This window comes from Antedon mediterranea, chromosome 4 (genome assembly GCF_964355755.1).
Source record: "Antedon mediterranea chromosome 4, ecAntMedi1.1, whole genome shotgun sequence".
Lineage (NCBI taxonomy): Eukaryota > Metazoa > Echinodermata > Crinoidea > Comatulida > Antedonidae > Antedon > Antedon mediterranea.
In genome coordinates this window covers 28,549,133-28,566,425 of record NC_092673.1, presented here as the reverse complement: position 1 = coordinate 28,566,425, position 17,293 = coordinate 28,549,133, and the positions used below count along the sequence as shown (strand labels likewise).

General features: G+C 32.0%; 1 protein-coding gene across 6 annotated transcripts in view; it reads right to left on the bottom strand.

The window, feature by feature from the left end:
• Positions 1–1,061: 1,061 nt before the first annotated feature.
• The window catches only part of LOC140047158 (uncharacterized), a 149,405-nt gene continuing 133,173 nt past the window's right edge, over positions 1,062–17,293 (bottom strand). For 5 of the 6 annotated variants that reach the window (XM_072092004.1, XM_072092003.1, XM_072092006.1 and 2 more), the window contains 16 exons: positions 16,439–16,518; positions 15,873–16,094; positions 15,627–15,734; positions 14,686–14,802; positions 14,090–14,166; positions 11,168–11,219; positions 10,840–10,948; positions 10,281–10,440; positions 9,763–9,905; positions 9,323–9,525; positions 8,943–9,086; positions 8,435–8,525; positions 8,225–8,332; positions 6,198–7,859; positions 5,658–5,860; positions 1,062–3,035 (listed from right to left, as the gene is read on the bottom strand). In XM_072092004.1, coding sequence (XP_071948105.1) covers positions 2,789–3,035; positions 5,658–5,860; positions 6,198–7,859; positions 8,225–8,332; positions 8,435–8,525; positions 8,943–9,086; positions 9,323–9,525; positions 9,763–9,905; positions 10,281–10,440; positions 10,840–10,948; positions 11,168–11,219; positions 14,090–14,166; positions 14,686–14,802; positions 15,627–15,734; positions 15,873–16,094; positions 16,439–16,518 — 3,726 coding nt within the window. In that variant the 3' untranslated portion in view covers positions 1,062–2,788. Of the gene's footprint in view, positions 3,036–4,978; positions 5,012–5,657; positions 5,861–6,197; positions 7,860–8,224; positions 8,333–8,434; positions 8,526–8,942; positions 9,087–9,322; positions 9,526–9,762; positions 9,906–10,280; positions 10,441–10,839; positions 10,949–11,167; positions 11,220–14,089; positions 14,167–14,685; positions 14,803–15,626; positions 15,735–15,872; positions 16,095–16,438; positions 16,519–17,293 lie in introns of all 6 variants that reach the window. The other variant, XM_072092005.1, reaches the window with a different exon arrangement.

Here is a 17,293-nt window from a genome sequence, read left to right as displayed (position 1 = left end):
AGCTTCTCTTGATGATAAAATAAATGAAAGAAAGAGAAGGGCTCAAATCAGAGAGAATTGTGTCTTCTTCAGTTCATTTCATCTTCGTTCAACAGTATTTGAGTTTCGATTTGTATTGCGCAAAAAAGGTAGGTTTACAGTTGACTCTAAAAACCAGACTTTCCTTGAGGCCCAAAAGGTGTAAATGTTATTCCCATTTTTAAAATATTTATAATATTTAGGAGAGTTGACTGTACAATGGGTCTACACCAGACTTCCCAACTCGCTGGAGTTTTCGAGACATTTTGAGTCATTGCGTGCTAAATTGTTTTCGATATACATGATACAGGAAAAAAAAATCAATCTCAATCAATTCTTCTGATATGATATTTTCAAGTTGGGACCGGTGGACACTGTAACATAGGCCAGCCATAATAGATTATAGGTCATTGTCTTTCAGCTAATAACGTGTTGTTTTGTATCTATCTGCTGTGATGTGACGCCCATGACACTATTATATCGCACTATTTTTAGTCGTGTGCAACGGTCGGTTGGTCGGTCGGTAAACACTAACTTGTATATGGCCTTGTCTTGATATCAGTTTCATCTAGCTAAGTCAATTTTTCACAGTATATTCCTTATGGCCAGGAATCGATGTGGTTATGTTTTCACGGTGAGAAATAAAAAATTACACGGTCTATGCACGATTTAACGAAATCACGTTTGTAATCATATCCTCACAAGCATGAATCACAATTAAATAAAATTTGGTACTCATAAATTTCAGGGCATAAATCATCATATGGCAATATAATTATGTGCGTAGCGCATGTAACACATGCGTACGCGGTTAAAATTTGTTGATGTTTTTTGCAGATGTTTGCACGCGCATTGCACGTTAAATGTTAGTATGCACTCTTTTTTGCCGATTTCTGTTTTAAAACCTTTATTTAATAATACCATCATATTTGATTCACTTTCAACTCGAAATTACGTTATACGAGCACGTCAAAAGTGACACGCTACGCACGTGTAGGCATAAAAAATAAAGTAATGTAATAAATTACGCATAACAAATAAACATTTCTGTGGAGTAAGCTTTTATTTAGCCAACAGTTTAACAACGTTTTTAAGTTCATTGCACTTTCAAAATATAGTTTCACCACCAAAACAATGGTGGCTTCTTATCTTGACAATAGTTTCTTTATAGACAAATATTCATAGCCTTTGTATGCAAATGAATAATTCATGAGGTTATTAAATATTCATAAATGTCTACTTAATTATTCATGATTCAATGAGATTCTTGTAATTACATAATTAAATATTTATAATGCCTTATTCATTAATAATTATATTTTCTTATTTATTCATGAGATATTTAATAAACTAATCATGATTAAATGTTGTAATTTTTGATAACTAATAATTATTGAAAATATATAAATGTGATTTTACATTTTCTATCATTAATATATTCTTTAATTATTCAGATACATATTTTATAATTCATAGTAATTACATTAATATTCATTAAATATAATCAATAATTAATTATTAAAATACATAATTAAAATATAGTTTTAATATTATTTTCTTTTAACAAAAATGTTTAATTAAAACATTTTGTATAGACACTTTAAAATATGGAGACATTATTATTTAATCTGGTGTAAACAATATTGTTTGTGAATGTTTTTTAACGACAGGGACAACATAGCTATTATTGGAGTTATGCTATGTTTTATAATTAATGCATTTGCATAGTATTGCGCCTGCACCGTATGGTAAAATTATATAAATTCTATAACTTTTTTTTCAACCATTGAATTAAAAAGAAATCTAATTCTATTGGATTTTGATACTAAATTCTAAAAACACATTTTATCTTAAGTACTTGAAAATATGATTATGAATAAAAAACATTAAGCACTATCCATAATAATTAAAAATTAACAGATAACATAGATATCATTATTTATTACATTAATTAAACCAAATAAGAACAAAACAATGTAAATAAAAACAAAATATACAAATTATTAATCATATACAGTAAAATAACAATAATCGTATGTATCACTATCATCAATAAATGTTTATTTTATAACTAAGTTAATAAATATGTCTATTTTTCAGTTTACAACAAAGTTTACAAATTTACAACATGAATCTCCATATATGGACTTAATTTTTTTCCAAATAATGGATGTTTTCTCCAGAAAAGGACATACTCTCTCTTACTACACAATGTACACTAAAAAATAAAAAATATAAAACAGGTAATAAATAACAATAAATATGAACTGAAATATGAATTTAAATGAGTTGTTTTTGCAATTAACAGTAAATGTATTAATATTGGGAGGAAATATTCCCGATATTTTACTACAAACATTTCCATTTTAATCGATTAAATTACCAAATTAAAGGTAATTAAATATTGGTGATTTATTGCTTACTAATATTACAATTTCTATTTTCGTTATATAAATAAAATCAATTAAACTTTTATTACATCATCATTAATGAGAATACACATTTTCATTTTCAATTTTCTTCTGACAATTCAAAACGTTGAGAAGTTAACATAACATCATTTCTTTCCAACTCATTATGTACATTCTATTTCAGATAGGACTACTAGATGTTGGTCACAATGCTTAAAGGTTATTGGTCTTCTTCTTTAATATAATATCCATTCAGTTTATCTTTCAATTCTTTTTTTTTCTTTCCATTTCTCAAGAAACTTTATCATTAAACCATGTTTTCTAGCTGACGAGACCGTCGCTCAAAACGGTGACATCTCTTAACAGTTGCTGCTCTTCATATTTCCGTTGACAGATATTTTCGAGCTGTTTTTATTCGTCTCTGCTGACACTTTACGGCTGTGGTAGCGATCTTTCAGCTGGTCTAGCGCACTCATCAAACGATGGTTGGCGGCGTCCAGAGATTCGATTCTGCGTTCTTGTGCATCAATGATCTTCTGCTTAGCGTTGACTACCGCTTTCATTTCTTCTTGTTCACCCTTCAATTTCTCTTCGACGCAAACTAACCTGTAAATAAAAATAAAGTATATTTTAAAAATTAAACAAGGAAAAATTATGTTTGCAGAAATAACTAAAAATAAATATTATATTTGAATTTGTATATTTCTTATAATATACTATTTGCATTTACTATGAATTTAAGTGAATATAAAAAATAAAGATGTAACTAAATTAGATATTCACACGACTAAAAAAAAAGGGTTGAGAATCAATGAATAACAAAAGTAATGGTTGCCAGAAAGTTATTACAATTCAACTAAATAATGAAATGATTTACTATATTTAATCTTATGTGTCAAATATTATATAAATACAACAATAATAACAATTATTAGTTTTTTAAATAACTAATACCCTAATTAGAACTATTCATAAGTTAACATTTGAATAAAAATAATTTGAATAACGTATCTTTTTAAATCATACTGAAAATGTAAAGAAAAACAATGAAATGAACACTAATACAACCCTGGATTTTTTTAAACAAAAAAGATAACTTATTCAGAAAGAGATAGTTACATACCAATAGAGTGCTGATAAAGAGAGCAGAGAAAGGAAAAAAGTAGAAATCAGAAACTAAATTAGTAATGAAAAGAAAATATGTCAAAAGAAAGTTTTGTTGTTTGAAATAATGTTCTTATATAATAAATCTTAAATAAACAACAAGGTAAACAATAGCAGTGATTATGTTATTATTACTTTCACATAGCTAGCAAAGGAGGAACTTAAAACTGCAAAATAATATAATATGCCACTGTGGCTGCATGATTTTCCATTTCAAATTTGCATCACTAACAACAAAAACATCCATTTTTTTTGCATGGGATAGAAAATAAAAGCTGTTTTTATAGAAAATTGAAGCTGCTTTTATAGATTAAAATATGAGCAGAAGCAGTAACATGTTGGTTTTAACTCCGAACAATAAGCTAAAGGTTTGGATAATGTCAGAGCCTGCCACCATCAAGCTATGTAGCCTAACCTAGTCTACTCTTTCTTGCCTTTAACCTGACACAAACTCAGGGGATGTGCTAGGCTATCAATAATATGTTAGCATTCCCTGGTTTAAAAATCTTGGATCCGCTTATCCATACAACCTAGCATATTTATGTTATACGTATGAAACGCCATATGTGCCAAAATATTTATCTTTTTAATACTAAGTTAGGTCTAGAATCTAGACTAAGTCTAGCACAATCTTTGCACCCATTAGCATTAATTTAAACCCAGAACATTGCTTGCAGTTAACCCAGAACATTGCTTGCAGTTAACCCAGAACATTGCTTGCAGTTAACCCAGAACATTGCTTGCAGTTAACCCACTAATACCCTACTATCATCCCGCATTCCACTATCTTTGCATCTTCTTATTTACACACACCATGACACCTATTTAATAAGTTATTATATGTAGATCAATGCTAATAATATGTTGTTTCTTATCTCAGAAAAATTATAAATTTTAAAAAAATAATTGAAAAGTAACAGAACAAAAAAGGAATAATGCACATGAATGGGTCTGGATATTTCAAAAGCTGCATAATATATATATAATTTATTATATGTATAATTTCTACAAATATGGTCATGAAGTATGAATCAACAATAGGCTTGCAAAACCAACAGACTAGGATGGTCTCTGAGAAAAAAATGGAAGAAATTTTCACACTGCGTATAATATGATAAATATGAAACTTTGCTAGTTTTCACAACAAATAAACACAGCACGCCAAACGGAAATGATGATTTGATTTTTTGATAGAATTGTAAAAAAATTTGGAGTGCATCCGTATCAGTACTACAACTTGACAGAATTAAAGTGCTTTTTTTGGATTAGTTACCAATTGTGCATTGGGCTAAAAGTTTGGACTTTATTAATCTACCGGTTAGAACACAGAATGTGAACAATTCCATCAAATAAGTTTTGGTGAAAATGTGATTTTGTTTATATACCATGTTTACTCGCTCTGCAACAGAATACATCCTCTATTTAATGAAATAAAAAGAAATAGGGTTTTACACTTATGCAATATTGTTATCAACCAACAACAACATCTACCAAGCAGATTAGACACATTAAGCTTCTTTTTAAAAGCTTTATATAATGCAAATAAATTACAAAACTTGTAACAGATAATACAAGCAAAAGCCTCAAGCCATAAAGACAGACACAGATAGCCTGCCAGCATTTCACAGCTACAGTACAGTTATAATGCTCTGGGGACATGAACACAATATACAGTACAAGCAGTTTGGAGTGCGATATATCTTGTGTGTGTTTAAACTTCATGTTAAGTGGCATTTGAAATATTATTTACTAATTATATTTAAGAATATGGTCATATGGTATGTTGTAAAATGTGGGATCTTCTCATGTTGGAAAATACAGTCTACTTCTGATATTCAAAACATTTTGAAGAACCTATCATATCATTGGGCAACTGTGATGCAACTTACTTTGGTATAATACCTAAATGGACAACATTTATTTATTGTTATTTCTTTTTTTCATGAAGGTTGAAAAAAAAAAAAAAGAAAAAAAAAAAGTTTGATTTCACGCAGGTGGGGGCAAACACAATTATCACCTGTCTGTGAATACACATCACATTTGTAATTGAAACAAAATAATTACCTTGATATAATGTTCTTTATTTGCTGTTCCTTCTCCGTCTGTTGTTTGTGTATCTGCACTTGGCTTTCTCTTGCTTTTCCTTCCATCTCTGCGATGGCAGCGTTAGCTTTACTTTCCTCTTCTTCCAACTTTTGTTTCGTCTCGTGGAGCTCAAGCATGACTTCGTCCAGTTTATTATTTAGTACTTGTATTTCTTGTTCATACTGGTGAAAGAAAAAAATAATTTATGATGATAAAATACTAGAAAATATGTAATGTTAACATTAGGAATAAGACATCTTTTGATAATCAATGTTTTTGACATGTTTAATTCTGCAGTTGTAAGTGGTTGTAAATTTTATTTGAGATGTTTAGTGAACTTTTGTTTCGAGATAATAATGAAGGACACAGTAATTAAATAGACTGTGACAAGTGAAATGTATAATCCGTCTACATTCCACCGAAATCACCGTCGCCTTATTAAAGCAACGCTCACTATTCTTCACTAAACACTCACTAAGGTTAAATTAGAGTTGTTAAACATGAATTATATCAACATACCTCTGTTGGTGATTTCCCCTCCGTCTGTATTTTCTTATCCGTTGTTGAATTTGTTTCAAATTCTAACTTGAATTGATTACTGAATGATGGTGAATTGACCAATACCTTGCCACTGTCATTTGACGATGACGTGATGGAAGAGATACTGGATGAAGGCGTCACAGAACGATTCTTAGCATCTTGAAGAATAAAAGCATTACTTCTAATAGAGCTAACTGGACTGACGACAGGCGTGGTGTGGGGTGAATCCGGTACGGGAGTGGTAGTCCGTGATGACGAAGCAGATGAGTTGGCTTTGACAGGCTTCTTAGCGTATTGTGTAAGGATATGTTTTCGAAATGGATAAATTGTGGTTGGACTTGCGAGTGGTTGAATGTGTGAATTTCTAGGTAATGATGAAGTACTGCTAGCTGATTGGATGGTTGGTGAAACTATTTCTGCAGATGGAAGTGATGACGATCGCTCCAATGATAGCGTTCCCATGAAAAGCTTTGGCTGAACCGGGCTAAGAGGGGCACCGCTTTGCTTCCCATGATTACTGCTGCTTTTTGGTAACGGAAGAGTGTGGGATTCCCAGATGGGTGACAATGGAGATTCGGCGGAAGAACCAGATCTAGAATGAGCCTGAGCTGTAACTGGTGATGGCGGACCGATGGATGATGCTGATTTACTCTTACCGAGTGCTCGTTGGAAATGATGTGATTGGGGAGATGGCAGTGTTTCTTCGGAGTCCACATGTTGTAAGCTGATTGACGATTCAGCATGGTTATTACCAGATGTGCTAAAATATAGATTATCGTACAATGGCTCCGAGTTGCCGCAACTGCTAATATCAGTACTGACTGATGAAGAGGAATGTGAAATGACCTTTGAACTTGAACCTGACACAGAGCTGCTGCCAAACTTACTTTGTACATTGATAGCCTTTGATAGGCCAGTACTACTGTGGCTTTCAGTCCATAATTTATTCATATCTGTGAAGGTATGCGAAAATCTTGAAGCTGCTTTTGGTAAGGTATGGCATTGAGTATGATTGTCCATTGCTGATGCTAAACTACTACTGGAGTTGACGCCATCGTCTGCTGTCGATGATAGACTTCCATTATGCTCATTTCTGCTACCATTTGACGAGCTGGTACTACTTGTCGCATAGCGTACATGTGACCTTGACGAACTGAACTGATAGGCTGGATTTGAAAACGACAAAGCAACAGGTTTTGATTGGCTGCCATCTTCTAAACTTACGTGAGATGCGTTCTCATTCATATTCGATTCAGAGACCGTCCTAGAGGGCGCAGCCCGTTTCTGCGTATAATGATTGTTCGTATTATTCTCAAACACAAAATCTGAATCGTTTGAATTTCTTGGCGATCCGTGCTGAATGGCATCCACCAATTTGTTCACCTCCGATGGCATACTTGTTTTCTTATCGCACGCAATGTTATACGGAGGCAGTGGTTCGACCGACTGGTTCGTAAGATCTGCATCTCGGAAAATATCGTCAAAGCTGTGGGGGCTGCCGTCACACACACTACTTGGCGTACTGGAATGTTGGTTTCTGTTTACTTCAATATCTTTGTCTGGATTATCCCGCATCGCGGAGATCCTTCTTAAAATTCCAAATAATACTTCATGCTCATTATGTTGTTCACTTTCTTCCACCTTTTTAAAACGAAATTTTTTTAATTAAAAATAAATAAATAAAATTGAGGCACAAAAGAGTGAAAAAACGTTTGTCACTATGGGTCTGTTTCTGCTGCATAGTGCCGAATAAACCGTTTATTTCAAAACAGATTTTTTTTTTAATCAACTGCATTTCTGCTCAATTTTAAATCGATTGATAGGGTGTTTTTAACCATCATTTTCAGGCTGCCATTTAAACGATACTGTAAATTTGTCCTTTTTCTGCTGCTAAGAAATTGGGGTTAATTTATTCACATGGTTTTCAACCGGTTATTTTTATGCAGCAGAAACAGGACCTATATTACCCCCACCCCACTTTCTTCCTATGACAAGTTCAAACTTACTTGAGATGGCAACAAGGTATCTTCTAGAATTTTATGAAGAATACCAAGTTTACGTCCAAGATCAACATAACCATCAAACTTTACAATATTTCCATTCTTGTTGTCATTCTAAAATAAGAAAATATTTCAGTTTAGATATCTAAATCAAAGTAAATTTTATCTATTGACTACTTTAATATTAACAAGTAAAATTATTATCTATTAACTTACTGATATTTCAGACAGAAAACACCTCATGTTACTCCACTCTCTTTCTAAGAATTCATTCATGAAATCCATATAATGTTCTTTAGCACCAAAACTAGGAAGGAAAGATAATTATTAGGCATTAATTATACAGATGTAAATATAACTTGCGACTCACAACTTTCTTCTGCCATAAAGGCCAATTTACACAGACAAGCGGTAACAGTAAGCTAAAAAAAAAAACCCTGTAACTTGTCCCACATAGAATCTGTATCTATCCTGAGTGGTAACTCCTCGTCATCTCTGCGTTGTGTACAGTATAAGGAATAACATAGATTCTATATTTGTATTACCAATACCACTTGCCTGTGTAAATTGGCCTTTAGCGTGTAAATTGGCCCTTAGCGTCTCTCTATGTCGGACAGCTGCCACAAAACAGCGCTTGTTTTTATTTTTGACATTAAAACATTAAATGTAGTTTGTGACCTTAAAGTGGATCTAAAAAACGTAGGGAATGGGACTTTAAACTTACCTTGTAAAATTTGCTAAGGCCTGTATGGTTTTTGTGATGAGGGTTAGTGTCCTGGCCTTCTTCACGTTAGGGTACTCCTGAATAAGGTCAAATAGACTGGGCGACATGATGGCTGGGGTCAAGAATCGTAAGAATATACAAGCACTGTCAAAAGAAAAAAAAACCAATTTCTTTAAAATACATTCTTAAAGTGACAAAAATAGACAAAAAAATAATAAATATGTATTACCCTCATATAGCCAAAATATGAACAAATAATGATTTCACTTATAAAGAGACGAAATAAAATATCCAGCAAAAAAAATTAAAAAAACAAATTTTTCTTTTCTCAGAGGGACAATATATCTTTAATTTAATTTTTAAAAATAAGACATTATTACCTAATTAAACGGTCACTCAAATCTGGTTTATTTTTCACCTCTGTGAAGTGGGTTCGAATCCTGTGAAACACTTCTTTTAAGTCACTTGGAAAGATGTTTGTAGAATTGATAATCTTGCCATAAATCATTTCACAAAACATCATCAAGTCTTTCTGGTTCTTTTCCAAATCAACACCTTGCTGCGGACATTTTGATGGATCAACCTACAAAAAATAAGACCAAAGAAAACATTTTAATGAAATCAATATGTGCAAACTATTATCAATTTATAATTAATCAATATAAGAATATTTACATACAAATAACAGAAACAATATTGATTGCACCAATGAGTGGCAAAAGACACAAATGGCTCTTTTGCTGATTTGGCATACCATTCTGATATTTAAATTAAAACCAGCATGTACATTTTATTTAAATTATTTTAAATATTAACATACCTCGCACGATTCCTCAGATTCATAAATATTAACTACAAAATCTCCTAGTGTGTCTTGTAAATACTTTCCACCAATCAGCTTCATGTATGCTTCCATCGATTTGGTTGCCATGGAGTTAGCACGCAAAACATTGTTTTCATCCTCTGTAAAATTAAAGTATGATAATTTATAAATACATAGAGTACCAATCAAATTTGAACCATTTTATAAAAGCCCCAGTGGTCTAATGGTAGGATGTCTGCATATTAAGCAGAAGGTTCCGGGTTTGAATCTTTCCTCATCTTCACCATTAATTTCCAGTGTATCATGGAAGAACATGTCAAATTAATAATTTTTAATAAAAAATGCCATTCAATAACACTCGGACAAGAGTAAAGCTCTGTCTACACTGTCAAACTAGTTTGACAAAAAAGTGTGATGCGCCCGAATATGGTAGCGGTATGCCCAAATATGGTAGTGATATTACATCAACATGTCCATATATGTTGGATAGAAAAAATAAAGAAAGGAAACCTTACTTTCTTGTTCCGATTCTTGAATAACCATCTGCGTAAGAAAATCCTTGACAATTCCAAGACTATGCAACACCGCCACCAATGATGTCGCAATCTCTTCCTTAGCTTTGGCTTGTATTGTTTGTAGACTTCCGCAAAGATCCAATGCGTTGCTTTTTAAATACTGTATACAAAAAAGATATTTCCAGTGTGAATTTACAATGAAAAGAAAGCAGCTAAGTACGTATATTTATATATAGTTTTTAGTGTCTTAAGCTCTGTCTACACTATCAAACTTTATGTGAAAAATATGATGTGCCCATGTATAGACATGATTATGTCATATCACTACCATATTTGAGCATATCACTACCATATTTGGGCACATCACACCTTTTTTTATCAAACTAGTTTAATAGTGTAGACAGAACTTAATTCTTTCAGTCCCAATCCTTGCTCTTATAATTGTATTGAGCATTACAAATTGTTTTTATTCATATTACCACTGATGATTAAATGTTCATTAAATTGAATTTCTTCATTATTATAAATGAAAATATTAAAATGATTAAACACGACGAACCTCAATAAATTCTGCGTACTGTTGAAGTGGAAGAATGTCAATACATTGATACGTTGCCTTAATACGTATAGAGGGCGTCTCGTTACTCTTAGGTGTAGTCACATCATACCTACAAAATAAAAATGTTTATAATATAAATAGATATAAAGAGATACAAAGGTACAGTATTGCATGTTATATTTAAATAACCTATTGTATTATATTTATTTTAATATATATGTGTGTAGTTCTTTAATATTTATAAATGTTTAACGATTTAACTTTATGCGTTGCGTTGGTTTGAGCAAAGGAAATTTTTTAGGTCAATAAAAAATGTTTACCATCTTACCTGTGTTCAACTGTTGTGGCTTTTAAATCTATCATTGGTATTTGAATGTAACCTGTAAGAAAAAAAAAAAAACATTACTCTATAGGTCAACAGAGGGTCATGTGTTAATATGTTAATAGTAACCGTAATTTAACAACATTCAACACTGCTCAGAGATATAAAATTCATTTTATGAGATGCTGAAATATTCGTTTTCAAATTATTTTGATATTAAACAAGTGCCGAAATAGGCTCAATATAACCCACATGGGTCACACAAATGATTTTGCACAAATTATCTGCGAAATGGGTGATAATTGAGAGCGCCCTCTTGGGATCTCCCTAATGTTTTTTCGTGTTAGCTTGAGAAACTCAAGAAGAACTTTATGAGTCAATAGTTGATTGTTATCTGTCTGATAAAAATGATTTTCGATAGATAGGTGAAAGGAAACTAGAACAAGTTGAATTTAAAATTGACCTTAATCAGGTCAAAGTCAAAATATTAAAAACAAGAAGATCTAGAAAACTATTTATACACAAATCTTTTGAAAACATCACAATTGTCACACACAATGTTTAAAAGGCTGAATCATTATTATCCACTGTAATAACTATTTAAATAGTTATCTACACATTCGGGGAATCACTTGTTGTGATTGTCATTTTGTTTTTACATTGTAAATCAATTTAAAATGTAAGATTTAAATACAATGTTATCATTGATAATACAAGTAATACAAATGAATGCTGTAAATAATAATCATCATACATATATAATCATCCAATTTTGAGAAACATATTTATGCTTTAAATTCTAAGAAAAGTTTTGATTGTAAAATAATTACTCTGTGACTGCCTCCGTCCCCTAAAGATATTAAGTGAATTTAACGGCTTATATTACAATCACGCGTTAGTGGTTCATAAATCACGCCAACGCCGCCGCCAAACGAATAACTAAAGTATCTTCTCCATCCTACAGACCTAATCACTGTTAATACCAAACAAGGTTACAGTCACTAACTCAATTAAATCTGAACCACTTTAAACATGGCCTAGGCATTGCAAATAACCATAAACAGTACATATAATAATCATTAAGCGTGATCATAATACTTGAGGTGGTTTAACACTGTGACGGTGGCGGGGAAAGCACCCGACAGGTTGGCTCAATTACTAATCTCCAATGACAGACATCATCGGGTCATTCGTAGTGCCATGGTTAAGGACAAAAATAAACACCTCTCAAAATTAATTGCTGTAATTAATTTTCAGAATTTTCCAGGATATGAATTTGGAATACTTAAAAAATTTACTGTGTACCGGTAGTTAGAAAACAGATGCAAATTATCCATACTAGCAAAGATAGTTAACCTAGTAATTATGTTAGTTTAGTTGTTAAAACATAATTTCATTTATGTCATACAGAAATATTCATTTTCAAATTATTATGATATTAAACAAGTGCAGAACTAGGTTCAATATGCTTCAATATAACCCACATGGGTCACACAAATGATTTTGCACAAATTATCTGCGAAATGGGTGATAATTGAGAGCGCCCTCTTGGGATCTAGATTTCTTTCGTGTTAGCTTGAGAAACTCAAGAAGAATGATATTTTCTTCCATAAGAACAACAATTTTTCCTCAATAAATCAATTAAGTTTTAGTTTTCTACTATGCAAGTGATTAATACACAGTGGAGCAGTTAATTCAAACAAACAAACATGGGGGACATTCAAAAGTCACAATCAGGTAAGCACACAGCCTAACAACGAGACAGAATAACTGTTGAAATGTCCCACCTGATCAGACAGAAACATGATTACGAACTGTGCCAAGAATAAAAGTGAAGTTAAATGGAAAAAAAAGTATGGATAGAAAAAGTATAGATAAAATCTGATACTACAGGTGTAAAGATGAGAAGATTAAAGTTGTTTATAAAATACAAAGATGACTTGCACAAAACGCATCTGGTTCTACATTTGAACACAATTATTGAGAAAGGGAGAAAATTGGAAACGGGGAGTACTAAACAGGAAAGAGATTTAGTTTGAAGTGTTATAAATCTTGTAGTATACAAGCATAAAGCCTAGTTCCCATAAGCGTAATGCAAGCGAGTTGACCAATCATAGGCGCCAGTTGGTATGATCCATTGTGATTAGTCAGGTTATATCCTTACTTTGTGTCCAAGTGGAAACAAAGTTTAAGTATCAATTGTGGCGGGCATGTGTCTTAAGTATAGGTAGAGGATTTAAGGCGCATTGGTTATAATAATAATAATAATAATAAAAGTATTTAATAATAATAATAAAAACTTGTATAGCGCCGGTGTCCCCCAACCATGTGGAGCTCATGGCGCTTTGTGCCATGTAGAACTAGTTGCCACAAAGTAAACACAATGACACCTTATCACAGGTACAGTAGCACTCCGAGCAAATCGAACCTTGGAGTAAAAGATATACGGCCAACAACTACTTTCCGAAGGTTTTTTTTTTTTTTAAAGAGTGAGGGGAGTTTTAAGGAAATTAAAGCAAGTAAAGTAGTTACACCTGTGTTATCTTAATAAAGCAGTATAGTTGTACTAAACAATTACATTTCAATCAATTATAAAAATAGACAAAGTCAGTTTTCATGTTACAATCTTTCTTCTTTTTAATGAAAAAGAAACAAAGGTCTTAAAAAGGTCAGTTAAAAAGTAGTGTTTTTTTATTTTTGGATTTTTTTTCTAATGCATAATAAAATATAAACCTGTTTGAAGTAAAAATCAGGATATTGATAAGTGAGTCACGTCATTGGGAATGAGAGACGAAATCAACGTTGAAATGACCCCAACGCTTAACAATATGCTTTTGATTTGATATTACGGTTCAAAATCAGGTTAAACGAACAATATTTGGCAAATACACAAGTATAAACTTAATAGTATTAAATTAGGTTTCTTACCAACATCTTTCTTCTTCTTTTTACCGTCTTGTTCACGGAACAAGTGAACCGTTAAGGCATGAGTATCAGGAAACGAGCTAAGATAAAATAATGAAAAAAGTAGTAAAACAAAGTGTTAATATAAAATAGCAAATTGAAATTTGAAAATATTATTGCAATATAGTTTCTGTAATTTTTAAATATTATTCCATTTCATATTTTAATTTCTACAAACATAGAAACATTGTGTGTAATATAATGAACTACAGTAATATAAAACAAATAGATTCATATAACTTAAGTCAGAAAACTTTAAGTCTTACCTACCAAAGTAAATAAAACATATTTGTTAAGCTCTGTCTGCACTATCAAACTGTATGTGACAAACAAATGTGATGTGCACATTCAATTATCATATCACTACCATATTTGGGCACATCACACTTTTTTTTGTAAAACTAGTTTGATAGTGTAGACAGAGCTGTAGTTTTATAGTTTTATAAAAAAATTAAAAAGAAAGATTCTAATTTAAAAAAGGGTAATTAGATCACTGACTCAGAGTTTAGGTTTTAATTAAGACAGAACAAATTAACAAAATTAATTTATTAAATACTTACTCAAGTTTGAACTGTTCACTCCAAAACACTTCTTCGCTTGATTTGTCAATTCCAATTAACGGTTTTGATGTGGTTTTAGCGCAAAGCTCATCATCCAGAAAAATCTCACAAAAATACCTGGAGGCGGCATAAAAAAATCAACATCAATATTGCTGGTAAGTTTGGAGTTCAATGAACTGCATGTTCCATGGAGTAATTAAAAATAGGCAAGACAATAAATGAAGATGTAATACATTGTCATAGAGTTTAAAATGTAATAAAAGTGGCAATTGATAGGTGACAGAAGGAACAATTGAACAGGAAATAGTCACCAATTATAAACACTGTCACCAAATGACAATGTAATTAAAAAGTGACAATAAGACCAATTTCAGAAAGGTTTTGACTGTCAGAAATTGACAAGAGAATCTTGTATGGAGGGCACAAAGTGACATAATAATTACCAATTCTCAAGGGCTTCGAAATTAACACAGAACAGACAAGGGTCGCCAGGTGTAAGGGTCTGAACAAAAAGAGGAAGTCAATAAAGGGTCAAAGAAAGCAACAAATTACAGGGAACAGGTACATACAGTGGATAATAACCTATACCTCTTTGACATCATCTAGCAATCCTCTGGAGGTTAAGCACACACCTGGACAACAACACCTGCATATTGTTTAGTGTGCGCGCCCCAGTGTGTGTAAACTTAGTTTTGTTGTATGTGTGATATGAAATGGTTTCACACTTCAAATGTATATTTGTTACATGTACAGACCCTCTTACTACATTAACTTAGTAACTACTGTACCTAGAACTTTCCTTAAGAGGCCTCCAACCTTAATCCAACAAGCTTACAAATTACGTTAAGCCCAAACCCTAATCCAACAGGCCTAACCCAACTTAATTCAGGAGATTCACTAGATTTGACATGCACTGAATATTAACATCATATGTCTTATACCTTTTCTTTGAATTTGCTGACAGTTTCTTTGCTTCCATGATCCATAATTGTAAACTACGATAGTGCCTTCTTTTATCATCTTTTTCAGGATCAACAGTCCTAAGTATACTGTAAAAATAATAAATATTGTTATTAAATTACTTATGAATAATGGGTAAATATCAAAACAATGAAAGAGCCAACGGACAGGATAAAGAGAAGTTTGAACAAAACAAAAAAGGTATTTTATGAATTTTAAAATCATACCTTTCAATCCATTTTTCTCGTTCACTTGCCGACCTACAAGAATAGAACTTTGACCCTAAACTGGATGTGATCTGAAAGCAATGATCTTGCGCTAGTATACTGCTATGTAGAGGGCGTATTTGCATGTCATTCGGCATAAGGTCAACGCCAAGCGATGTTTCTGGGTTTAGCAACGAGTCTTGACTTCGAGATGTCTTTAAATGTGGCATCATACTAGCTGACCTGTTCAGTGAAGTGTGAAAATGAATAATGAAATAAGAAGCTGAATGAGTTTGCAAAATGAGTGAGAGGGATTGAAAGAAATAATTTATCATAATTATTTAATATAAATGTAAAAGATTTGATTGTGCAATATCTGTAATGTGAATTCAGAACACAATGCAAGAAGCAATGATAGTGAATTGTAAGCCACACGATTCAGTATTTACAAGATCATATCAAAATGTACAAGTTGAGGAGAAGAAAAAGAATAGTACATTGAAGAGGACAGGCCTGTAACAAAAGCTTCCATAAAAACCACTGTATCTCTTAATTATTGTTTGCAAAGCTTTTAGTTCTTCAATTACCTTTTTAATTTTTCTCTGGATGACACTGGCTTTGCTGATGGCCTTCGTTTAACTCTTTTTGATAAGTTCTTTAATGTATTCTGAAAAAAAAAAAAACAAAAAACAAAAATTAATAAAACAATTTTAATATTTCATCTCATAATTTTAGCAGAATTTAGAACATTTGTTAAACACTGTGAAATACTGTACAGTATAAAAAAAATATATAAACATTAAAATATAAATAAATGATAAAGACGCTAGTAAAGTACCAACTGAACATTTTATTGCACTACAGGCTGTTTCATGAGTATGGACTCAATCTTCAGGTGCTTGGCTCTGAATGATAGTCACAAGTGAATACAAAAAGCTATAATGAAGTTGTAAGGCAAACTGTTTATGTGAACAATAGTATGCTAATTAGCAAGTACAACACATCTCTATTTCCTGGACAGTCTATTGTTAACCAAATAAATTAAAATATAAATTTTCAAACACAACCAAAGTATACTGTATGTTATGGCATACTACTACAGTATACCAGTGGTGCATTATGTATTGTACAGTATTGATACCTTAGGGTGGGCTTCTACACATGTTCATAATTATCATCTATTTCTCATAATATATCTTTCATTGCTGTAGATTTGGGTTACATCATGAAATTGAAAGTAACTACAAATCAGCTTTAGTCATGACACAGGGGTTATACAGCCAGGTGCACTCCCAGGGGCTTGCTGTAGTTAAACTAGGGTTCTGTACTCCATAGTATCAGTCCTGGCTGTCTGTCCAGGCCAGCTTTGAACAGACTGGATGCATTGACCTAATTTTGCAACAAATACAATATAATTCTAAGATAAATTTATGTAGAAAAAG